The sequence below is a fragment of the Haliotis asinina genome, chromosome 13, assembly GCF_037392515.1.
Source record: "Haliotis asinina isolate JCU_RB_2024 chromosome 13, JCU_Hal_asi_v2, whole genome shotgun sequence".
Classification (NCBI taxonomy): Eukaryota; Metazoa; Mollusca; class Gastropoda; order Lepetellida; family Haliotidae; genus Haliotis; species Haliotis asinina.
Window position 1 is genome coordinate 14,620,964 of NC_090292.1, and position 12,995 is coordinate 14,633,958.

The 12,995-nt window shown below is 38.0% G+C and overlaps 1 protein-coding gene across 1 annotated transcript; it reads left to right on the forward strand.

Moving 5' to 3' along the window:
- Nucleotides 1-4: 4 nt before the first annotated feature.
- On the forward strand, nucleotides 5-10,654 carry LOC137259358 (uncharacterized). The gene is made up of 4 exons (XM_067797035.1): nucleotides 5-128; nucleotides 1,607-1,747; nucleotides 4,675-4,832; nucleotides 5,415-10,654. Exons 1-4 carry the CDS (start codon nucleotides 5-7, stop codon nucleotides 5,511-5,513), a joined length of 522 nt encoding a protein of 173 aa, XP_067653136.1. The 3' UTR covers nucleotides 5,514-10,654.
- Nucleotides 10,655-12,995: the final 2,341 nt, after the last annotated feature.

The window sequence follows — 12,995 nt, forward strand, 5'->3', positions numbered from 1 at the left end:
CCAAATGATTGACCCTCGAGATGTCGGAGGTCATCCAATGAGACCTGTATACCCTCGAACCCAGTACAACACACAATACACCTCAACGCCCCGTGTTAACGCAGGGGACATACCACAGTCAAGCTCAAGTGAGTATTAAATCTGAAATTGCAATTTTTTAAAAAATTCTTTTTCGATGTTTATTTTAACATTTCAATTTGCGAATTTCTTTGAAATCTGATTCAATTTTGATGTTCTTCAATAATTTTAAAATCATTTTGATTTGATTTGTTCAATATTTTGTCGATATGTTTCCATTTTAATCATGTTCCAGTTTACTGACTTTTAAAGCATCTTCACAGGCTAACACATTTCCCACTTAATAATTTGCTTGATTCAATTTTCAAATTTTGCACCCACCTGTAACGGACTGTAACAAATATATGCTTTTTGGATTAAAATATGTTTAATACTCTTGAACAGAAAAAAGAAAAAAATGAAATAATTTGTTGTGGTCCAGTAGTTTCCATTCAGTGTTTCCTGCATGATGTCACCCTGCTTTTGAGTAATAATGTTCTGTTGCCATGACAACCCTGGATCCAATCATCAGTCGTTTCAGAACTGACCTAACGATCTCTCTTATCACTAACAGTGCACAGATTTTCTATTGCTCAGAAGAATGATTTGATTGGATGGCTATTTTTAACATCAGGCTGTTTTCTAATGAATCTGTTGATATGCATGGGTCCAGGATATTGATCAGAATAGAATGGGTGAAAAATACCCTTCCTACAGAAGTATGGGTATTAACTGGTTACTGAAGTTTATGGATAGGTGTAAAGCTAATAATTATTAGTCATAACTGACTGCAAAATATTTTGACAACTTTCTAAAAGTATGAATGACAGTTGATGTTTTGGTAAAATTACAGAAATGGTTGAAGGAATTATTAAGCATTATAGGTAATGTACAGTGCAATAAACCAAGATGGAAATGCATACTGTTATTTGTATTTCTCTTGTATTAATGAAAACATTACTATCAGTATCAGAATAGCCACAGACAGAGCTCTGGCAACATTGGACATACGTTTTTCAAGATGAAATAATTATTGGTCAACAGAACCAAGAGCCATGTCATGAAATGAGCTCTGATAGAACTAATATTGGTGTTTGAATGAGGTAATCTTGCATGATGGTTTTGAGGACTTTTAAAACGTGTTCCGCTACCTTTATAGGAATATATTGTTTTCAAATCTGCAGTGGTGATTAGAGTTCTGTTCTGTTTCAAAAGATTTGGTTGAAACTTTTTGATTGGGAATATATTGTATAAAAATGATAATAATAATAATATGGATTTGCAAAATAGTAATAATCAGCAGTGGTGATTAAGGGTTTAATGTGTTTAAACACTTTGGTTGGTAAGCGAAACTAAAACAAAATGAATCATGAAAATTTATGCAGTTTCAATGATCACTGTGGCTACTCTGATGAGTAATGACTAAAATATTCAATGTGATGCTTTATAACTTTGTTCACTTTTATTAAGAGGAAGACTAATGCAAGTAATTTTTCTAGCGTGTGCGTGTGTTGTGTTTGTGGCATGATTTGTTTGTTTTCCTCGTCAGCTAAAGCCATGTCATCATTGAGCGAAGACGAGTGTGTGGGCTATCCCCCTGACGTGTTTGAAGACTCCTACGCCAGTAGAATAGGCTATGGCATGTATTTCTACTTTACTTCTTCTCAAAACAACAGAGATGCCGATTACAGTGAGTTCCTGCAGAAATTCTGCTGAAATTGTCTTAATTTTTGCAGAAATTCTGGGGAAATTAGCAGAAATTCTGGGGAAATTGCCAGAAATTTTGCAGAAATTGTTGGCACGCACTATTCAGCACATTTTGCACTTACATGCATCTTACATTTAACCAGGGGATTAATAATCTGCTCAATTTTTGTCTTTAAGTATTGATACACCTAGAGAACACTCACATCTTACACTTTTAGTTCCTTAGATACCTGCATGAAGCATTCACAGTTAAGGTTTGTATTTCTGTCCCGTTTCCCTCATACACCCATTTTATGTGTTTTCCATTTTCCTTCATCTGGATGTATTTTGAAGAATTTATGGATAGGTGTTGCTGACAGATCACCCAATTGGGCATAAGGCAGGGATAGCTATTTTCTCTGTACTTGTCGATAACAGTTCTCGACAAGGTGTGACATTTAAATTTCCTTATCAACATTAATGTTAAGAGATATTTCATCCTCAAATTTTAGTGAAACATATCATTCTTTAATTTCATGATGTGGGGAGCCATAACTTGTATTTCAGGAAAGATTATTAGGTTTGGCTTGCATGGCCTCTATTTCATTGCTACATATTCTCACAAAAACTTTTAACAAAAGGCTGGAATAGCATCAGTTCTTTGTTCTGAGACTGAACAGCGCCAAGTTGGGAATATTATGATTACATATGTTCTATCAATATGCTTGACAGGTAAGTATATGAATTGACACTTAAACTCCATGAGACACATATCAGCGTTACTTCACAGTGTTTATACGTTCCTCCACCACCCATGTGCAGTATTGATGCCATCAGTCAATCAGTCTTAAAGACAGGTGCAGTCAACATTTCAGTCTACTCACTGGTCAGCTCACATTATAGCTCAATGGCTATAGCCAGAGCTCCAGATAAGGTGCATATTTACATATTTTATGCAATAAAAATCACATTTACTCACTTAATTACAAATCTGGGAGTACAAGAAAATGTACAAGAATCACTTATGACCCAATAGGCCTATAATGCTGCAGGAGTCATGTGACTTCTATGGTGTATATTTAAAAATGGCTGCCAACTATTTGGCAATATAAGAAATTACTGAAAGCAATTATATTTATATATAAAGTATATATTGCTTTATATACAGTATAGTATATAGTACAGTATATATTATAAGTGCTCATTACCTTATAAGGATAAGACACTCGTGGTGAATATGTATTTGGGGTGATGGAGAGAATGTGTTAGGACTGTGAGGTATTGTTGACAAACAAAACATGACAGTTCCTGTACCAAGGTTGATTATTGTGCTATAGACTTGTGTGCAAAGCGATTAACTTTGTCCCTATGTCCATTGTCTCCAGTTGTGTATGTCACCAAGTCACATGACCCATGTGTCTGTTGGTTGTCGATGAAATGGGTTAGCTCCCATGTGGTAGCTGAGTGTTCTAGACATATAATCATAGCAAAAATGCTTTGACCCCACTCATTTGCATGTGACCCCATCATACTGACTCCTCCCACCAGTTATAACATCTCTTGTCCCGCCCCTTCCCATCTACAGAATCACCAAACTGCATGAGAACAGTCTCATCGTCCAAAATCTGTCGAGTGGATTTGTCTCTGTTCCTAACAAGCTGAAATTTCATGAAAAGAGATGACAAGTCAGTTCACAACTTAACTTCAACATCGGAAAGATTTTTAAATTGGGAAAAAAGGTCATGTGACAAAGGGAGGTAACTGTGATCATGCTTAATTCCAGGCCCTATCTCATCAGAATCACCAACCCCATATGATCAGCAAGCAAATACATTCGCTGAGTCAACAAGTGGGGTGGTTTCCTCAGAGGCCTTGAAGGTTTCGCTGGGGCGTACCCCCAACCCGCTGCGGAGCTTTGCCCTCCCTGGCCCCCCCTCCCCAGGAGCTACCCCACCCAGACACATAGGTAGGAGTCATGGAACACTCAGCTGCCACGGTTGCCAGGCAACAAAGCCATGGACCATTTGACATGGTGGAAGTGGGATCTTTTTCTTTTCAATTATTTTGAACATAAGAAACCCAAAATACTTGTCAAGTTAAGTCTTGTGGAAGCAAATATGTGAAAATAATAACTTTTGTTTGTCGCCACAATCCCAAGAAGCATCATTAGAAAAGCTGCGACGTTGTTCAACACAATAATGCAATATGAGCTACACTGAATCCCTAAAGCGGTATTCTGTTCATGGCTATGGCACTCCTCTTTTGGGGTTTATGGAATAAATAGTGCCAACAATTTGCATGTTCCACAAAATCTTCAAGAGACTTTCAGGGTAGAGGGACAGATAATACATGCAAATATTCAGTTCACGGAAAATGAAAATACATTCACAGAATTTTAAATATTTTTCTATGTTAGAAAGACTTTGAAAAGTTTGTTTTATGATTTTTCATCTTTATGGTATTTTTTATGTATATACACATTCTTGAAGTATTTTAATTCTTGATAGTGATAGAGTGAGTGAGTGAGTGTAGTTTTATGCTGCAATCAGCAATACTCCACCTATATGGTGGTGGTCTGTAAGTAATCAAGTCTGGACCAGACAGCATCAACATCATGAACATCGATGAGAGAGATGGTAAAAGTTAGGGGGTCATTCAACATTCTATTTGTTTTCGCCTGATACTACAAAAACTAAACTGCTTTTCAGCAAACTGAAACTGTATTTTTTTTAATCACATGGTTTGGGACTTATTTCATTACATTTCAACAAAGACCTTCCAAAATTTAGCTTTAAGATTGCTGTGTGGGAAGGGGCCCTGCTCCCTTTCATAGATTGAAATACTTTTGAAATGAGAAATTCAGAAATAAGAATAATTGGTCTTATTATGCACTTACAGGAATTGTAACCAAGGTGTGTATTTTTCTTGCAGTTAAGCCACAGCCTAATCTAAGTCCTTACAAGAAGCCCACTCCACCAATCACCGCTGGACCCATCAAATCTCGGTCTCCACTTCCACTCATCACTTCCAAAGCGCCAGATGTGACGCTCAAAGCTGGAAAAACTGGCAAAGAAGACAATGGCATGGAGGTTTGTTTGTTTATGTCACACTCAACTTAATCCCAGCTATATGGCGCTGCCAGTTTTGTTAATAATTGAGTCTGAACCCAACAATCCTGTGATTGACAGCATGAGCAACAAGCATGGGTTGCCGAAGATCAATTCTGCCTGGGATCTTAGTGGGGAACAGACATGGTGGGCTGAATTCTATTGTGAAACTCTACAGGATTCTTGATATGTGTGATGGCGATAGGGTAGCCTAGTGGTTAAGGCATTCGCTCATCAAACGAAAGACCGAGTTTGATTCCCCACATGTATACATTGTGTTAAGCCTATTTCTGGTGTCCCCCGCCATGATATTGCTGGAATATTGCTAAAAGGCATGTAAAGTTAGGTATCGGGCTAACTGTTCCCGCAGCCAAGTGCCTACCCGGACAACTGTTCCCCAACTACTGCCCCTTGGCTATCTGCCCTCACAGCACCCTATCAACTGTGCCCCCTGGACAATTGCCCCGTAGGACAAGTGCCCCATTCATTTATTGACCTATGTGATGAAGATTTTTGTGAAATGTAATGAGACTATAGTTTGATATGTATCTCCGTCTCTTTCAGAAATCTCTGAGTACCGAGGAGCTAACAGCAGAAATGGCCAACTTGGAGGGCCTGATGAAAGATCTGAACGCTATCACACAGCAAGAGTTTGAATGCTAGCAATGACAAGTGTGCTGCTATAGCGTGTTAATATTGTTATGTATGTATTTATATTTCAATACTACTGTGACAGGACACAGCCTCAGTCCGTGGCTTTCAATTGGATGTGTAGCCAGGTTACTATGACGACAGCATTTATGGTACTCGGCATACGTGTACTACTTATCGGACAATTTGTTATACAATGGGGACTCCATAGCAGAGACAAAGACATGTCTCCAATATTTCACAAGTCATTTCTGCTGAAGGGCTCAAGAAAAGATTTCTGCGTGTGGAGTGTATTGAAATGGGACACTGGTACAGTGAGGTTTGGAGATGACTTTTCACAGCAAAGGATTACATTCACAAGCGAAGATTATTGGCCGACTTTCTGATGTAGTTGATTCAGTTATCTCCCTTTGCTACCTTTTCCCTCGTTGTGTCGCTACCTGTTTGGTTGTGAAATTCCGTCAAGCTGTAGTGGAAAATGTCACGTGTGCAGTATTAGCAAAGGGAGATAATTCTGAGAGAAGACAGTGGTGCTATTTGTGTCACAACTACCCAGAACGTCTGTCAGTTGAAGACTTGGAAAAACAGCAACTGCCTTATCAACAAAACACTTTGTATATGTTTTAGAAATGCTGGCCATCTAGCTGAGCAATATTTGATCAACTGCTGAATTTCTTTCAAGAATGCCACCATATTTCCTTCGAACATCTGAGTTTTTCGATAATGGGATGTATATATCCTGGGGATATCAAGAAATATTTTGTGACAGTTTGAACAAGAAACATATATTGACATGGCTTATGAGGGACCAAAGACATATTATTGTTATTGATATTATTATTTTATTTTGTATCTGCGAAATGAATCAATCAATGTCTTGAAAGTGTGAATGACGGAAGTACTTCAGTGTGGTGTAAAATCCTCTGCAGAAAGATGCCAAAATTGTTTGGGATGTTTAAGTGAGCACTGAGGCTGGGTTTTTTTTCTTTCTATTTTTTTTTTCCATATAAAACAAAATTTACAAATTTAACTCAGACGTTTTAAGGAAATATGGTGGTCTACAGTTTGAACAAAGGCATCCCAAACATAGGCCAGAGTGCAACAGCGAAACTGTTCCTGGGGTGGAAGATGAATATTCATGATGTTTATCATGCCTGCTGGTCATACCATTTTGTTTTTGGAGTTGCAACATGTTGTATGGTTCACAGTTGAACCACTGACTTCTTGGAAGCTGAACGACAAGTGATCTTGCTCTTCAATATCAAGTCCTAGCAAAAGCAGATGAGTGAAAGTGCAAATTCTCAAAAATCTCAAAATTTCATTTTGACTTTGCAGTATGACCCAACAGGGATGTATGGCCAACCTGAATATATAATGACCCTCTTGACAGGCTGCTGCGGTGTTAAGACGAATCAGCCTTCACCTTTGTATCAATATCACATATAGATTTAGAGGGCCAAAACCAAATATACATATGTCAGCTTGTGTTTACCTATAGTTGACTAACGATCTTCCACCACAGCCCTTGTGTTTTGTACCGACGCCAAAGTAACTACGGCACTCCCATTTTGTATGAAATTGCTTTCATGGATCATGACCCTTGTACATACGTTCTCATTGTGTATTGACTACTTGAAAAATATCTGACCAAAAACCTGCCTGTAGCTGATTAGCCGCTCTACAGATATCATTGTTGTCTTCATTTTGAAGTCCATTTTGTTGTCGTTTATACAAGTGTTTTGTAAATGAGCATTTTAAGATGCCAAGTGTCGGTTTTCATATACTTTGTAGTAATGGTCAAAAATAATACACGATTTTAGTTGCATTGGATCTTTTGTATTTTGCAAGGTCAACAAGTAATTCTTTCAATTTATTTTTTTTCACAATTTTTATGGATTCATTTGTCATCATATTTTACCCCTCTATTACTCTGTTATTTATGCCATATGAACAAAGTGAAGAATACCTCAAACATATATGTTTTTCTCTAGTGTTTATTTAGCATGGCATGTCTATAAAAGTTTTATTTTGAACATAATGTACAGACAATGATGTTGAAGAATTTTAGAAAAATGTGAATTCTGTATACATAGGAAGAGGCATAAAATGGTTGATGGCTCTTTGAAAATGTTTTAAAATAACCATTCAGTGTTCTTATGTTCAGTTATTCTGTTGTGGTGACCAGCATTGGTCAGCAAATTTGCTTATGAAGAGTATGTAATAATGATTTTGAACTGCTTAAGACAAAAGAGGCACATATATATTTGACATCAGCCGGACTCTCACCTTCAGATATTCATTAAGTTTCAACCCTAAAGAATCTAATCATCAAAATATTTTATTTGAAGTTATTGATTCTTTTCATAAATTACATCAAAATATGAAGAGAGATTGTAATGAACGGTAGTATCTTTCTCTTCTAGTTGGAAGAATAATTTCTTCTCAAGACTACAGGGATTAGCTCCTGCAACAGCTTAGTATTCTAAACTTGTCCCATAACTGAAAATTGTGTCCATAGCAACAAAATACATACTGTAGTGAGCATGAAAAATATCCTGTTGTAATAAAGTACAACTAATTACAGTGCCCACCGTTGTTTCCATAGCAACACGTTATGTATTTTAAAGGTGAACGTGGAAATATGCTGTGCTGTTGTTATAAAGAACAGCTGATTATATTAATGCGTGATTAATGGATTTATTCCACTGATCGAAGGCATGTTAAGTAGATGCATGCTAGAAGCAATAACATTCTTGCCTTATTTCGAAATGGAAACAAAATTCAACATGGCGATTATTACAATGGTGTATTTTCCGTTTAATTTTCGGCTTAAGTAATCAAAGAATGAAAGAATGGCTAAGTTACAAAATAAAAGCAAATTTTATAGCTTAATTTTCTTAACTTTTAAGAAAGATATTTTAGAAGGAATCATATTTTAAGGTTTTTGTTTGTGAAGTGATATTGTACTTAAAGTTGTTTTTTTAGAATTTATTGTCTCAGGAGATTTTACCACAACCAAAATAAATAGTGATTGAGTTAAAGTTTAAAGTCACATTGACAGTATTTTAACCATATCGTGACTATCCAAAACATGAAACAGATGTAAGGTTGTCACGCCCTTACGTATTGAGTGTGTTGAGAAACGTGTTTTTTTATGGCCTTACAATATGTGTGAGATGTTTCTATAAGTCACAAACAAGCATTAGCGAGCCGATGTCCAAAGCAATCTTTATTTTCAGAGTGACCTTGACGCCTCAGCTGCCTCTGCATGTGCATGGAGCAACCAATAACTTATTATGATACAATTTGTACATGTTTATCAACTTGTATTTTTTATACAAGTTACAAACAATTGCTTATGAGTTGACTTTGTGTACTATGTACTTTTGCTAACTTTTTGTGTGGGCACCATTTCATTGTCTTCATGGTGGATGAGCCTCAGCTCTAAATGCTCGGACTTTTTCAAACATTGTCGTTGGACAACATGACCTTAGTGCTAAGACTGATGATATGAGTCCATGTTGAGACAGGGAGGTACAGTCAACTTAGCTAAGATCAATTTGTACAATGGCACCCAGGTTGCTGTTGTACAAAATAACCTTAGACTACCTTAAGTCTGTGTTAAGACATGTGAGTCAACTTAGCGTTAAGATCACTTTGTACAATGACTCCCAGGTAGCTGTTGTGTTCAAAATAACCTTAGCGCTAATACTACCTTAAGTCTGTGTTAAGACATGTGAGTCAACTTAGCGCTAAGATCACTTTGTACAATGGCACCCAGATCATCAATGTACTTTGAAAGGAAACTTATAAAGCATTTCTGAAAAAGAGAAAGTGTCAGGGAAAAACCTATTTTGATACTTGTGGTCAGGGTATTTTGTTGAAGTCTTTTCTCAAACAGATTTCTTTTCAAATTTTACAGAATCTTTGTAATGGTGAATGTACGACTCTCATCATGCTTCATACTGTTTTTCCTCTGATAATTATAATTCAGAATGAATGTCTGTATGACATTTGATCATGTTTTAGATATGTAATTGTTTCGTTTCAACAATTTATGTTTCCTGGTAAGAATTACGGTATTTGGTTTAACAGCCTTAATTCCTTATAAGGATTTCAAAACATGATGCAAGTCAGAATGAGGTTTAGGTAATGTGTGGATCAGAAGAGAATTTACTGCTTATCATTTAATTAATATATCAGCTAGGGATTAATCCCATTAGGGGTGTAATAAATTAATATATCAACTAGGGATTAATTCCATTAGGGGTGTAATAAATTAATATATCAGCTAGGGATTAATCCCATTAGGGGTGTAATAAATTAATATATCAACTAGGGATTAATCCCATTAAGGGTGTAATAAATTAATATATCAGCTAGGGATTAATCCCATTAAGGGTGTAATAAATTAATATAAAAGCTAATAAAATAGTCATACATTTTAACTTCTTAAACATTAAAAATATAATAATAATAGAGTAAGATATTTAATGACAACTTTTTTCAAACCTTATTTCATGTTATTGTGGTTAGTGGCTTTCAGAGATTGTGTTTAAACCTTGCACATAGTTAGGTCCCTAAATCATTGTAGAGATCTTTCTTATTAGAAAAAAAAATATTGCATTTGTGTAAATTAGCTCTGGTTAGTACAAAAATCCAAACTTTTGAGGTCAATAAAAGATAGCAGAGAGTTTGTTTATTACTCAAGGGCTTAAATGTATCCACCCCCTACATGTATGGCAAGGTCCTGTTTATCTGAGAGAAAATAAGAATAGGTCTCTAAATGTTTGGGGAGATCCTGTTTATCAGAGACAGAAAAAAACTTTTATCAGCGCTGAATGTCATTAGAGATTCTGTTTGTTTCACAAAGTATTTTGACAGGTCCATGAACGTTTTGTGGAGATCTTGCTCATAGTATAAATATCTTTTGTAAAGTCCATAAATGTTTGTATAGGATCATGTTTGGGGCTCAGCATCAATGCATCATCTACATCATCATCACTCTCTCCGACCTGGTCTCCATCGCAGTTGCCATGGCAACTGCAGACACCGGAATCTGGGTGTGGTACTGAACAGCTTTTGTATGCTCCGTGACCTGGACGTGGACAGATCAGACTCATCAGAGAGAATAAACAAAAAACATATCAGAACATGTGGTTGTGTCTTCTTTTGTTAGTTTGTTTGTTTGTTTAATGCCACACTCAGCAATATTCTAGCTATATGGCAGTAATCTGTGAGTGAGTTTAGTTTAGTTTTACTCCACACTCAGCAATATAGCTATATGACAGTAATCTGTGGGTGAGTTTTATTTTATGCCACACTCAGCAATATAGCTATATGGCAGTAATCTGTGAGTGAGTGAGTTTTGTTTTATGCCACACTCAGCAATATAGCTATATGGCAGTGATCTGTGAGTGAGTTTTATTTTATGCCACACTCAGCAATATAGCTATATGGCAGTGATCTGTGAGTTTTGTTTTATGCCACACTCCGCAATATAGCTATATGGCAGTGATCTGTGAGTGAGTTTTGTTTTATGCCACACTCAGCAATATAGCTATATGGCAGTGATCTGTGAGTGAGTGAGTTTTGTTTTATGCCACACTCCGCAATATAGCTATATGGCAGTGATCTGTGAGTTAGTTTTGTTTAATGCCACACTCAGCAATATAGCTATATGGCAGTGATCTGTGAGTGAGTTTTGTTTTATGCCACACTCAGCAATATAGCTATATGGCAGTGATCTGTGAGTGAGTGAGTTTTGTTTTATGCCACACTCCGCAATATAGCTATATGGCAGTGATCTGTGAGTTAGTTTTGTTTAATGCCACACTCAGCAATATAGCTATATGGCAGTGATCTGTGAGTGAGTTTTGTTTTATGCCACACTCAGCAATATAGCTATATGGCAGTAATCTGTGAGTGAGTGAGTTTTGTTTTATGCCACACTCAGCAATATAGCTATATGGCAGTGATCTGTGAGTTAGTTTTGTTTTATGCCACACTCAGCAATATAGCTATATGGCAGTGATCTGTGAGTGAGTGAGTTTTGTTATATGCCACACTCGTATAGCTATATGACAGTGGTCAGTAAATATTCAAGTCTGACCAGATTTTCCAGTGATCGATAGCATGAGCATGGATTTGTGCAATGGGGAATCAATGATCTGTCAGTAAGAAAGCGAGTCTGGACATGACAATCAAGTGACTGACATCATGAACATAAATGAACGTAATATGTTAGATGATGAAATTTATTAACCAGGTCAGTGGGTCTCATGATCCGATCCCATTATTCACCTTTTTTGACAAATATGGCCCCTAGAGAAATGAATCAGACAATCCAGTGATGGGTATGGGTATGGATGGTTGCTGAGGGCATCTGAGCTCAGTGTTGTTTTACACTTGTCAGTCATAATGGGAGGTGGGGTTCACTGGTCAGTGGTGGACACCATCCCCCCCTAGCACTGTACACTGTTAGTCATGATAGGACATAGGGATCACTGGTCAGTGGTGGACACCATCCACCCCTGTACTGTACACTGTTAGTCATGATAGGAGGTAGCGTTCACTGGTCAGTGGTGGACACCATCCACCCCTGTACTGTACACTGTCAGTCATAATGGGAGATGGGGTTCACTGGTCAGTGGTGGACACCATCCACCCCTGTACTGTACACTGTCAGTCATGATAGGAGGTAGGGATCACTGGTCAGTGGTGCACACAATCCACCCCTGTACCTTACACACCATCCACCCCTGTACTGTACACTGTCAGTCATGATAGGAGATAGGGATCACTGGTCAGTGGTGCACACCATCCACCCCTGTACTGTACACTGTCAGTCATGATAGGAGGTAGGGCTCACTGGGCAGTGGTGGACACCATCCACCCCTGTACTGTACACTGTCAGTCATGATAGGAGGTAGGGCTCACTGGTCAGTGGTGGACACCATCCACCCCTGTACTGTACACTGTCAGTCATGATAGGAGGTAGGGATCACTGGTCACTGGTGCACACCATCCACCCCTGCACTGTACACTGTCAGTCATGATAGGAGGTAGTGTTCACTGGGCAGTGGTGGACACCATCCACCCCTGTACTGTACACTGTCAGTCATGATAGGAGGTAGGGCTCACTGGGCAGTGGTGGACACCATCCACCCCTGTACTGTACACTGTCAGTCATGATAGGAGGTAGGGCTCACTGGTCAGTGGTGGACACCATCCACCCCTGTACTGTACACTGTCAGTCATGATAGGAGGTAGGGATCACTGGTCACTGGTGCACACCATCCACCCCTGCACTGTACACTGTCAGTCATGATAGGAGGTAGTGTTCACTGGTCAGTGGTGGACACCATCCACCCCTGTATTGTACACTGTCAGTCATGATTGGAGATAGGGATCACTGGTCAGTGGTGCACACCATCCACCCCTGTACTGTACACTGTCAGTCATGATAGGAGGTAGTGTTCACTGGTCAGTGGT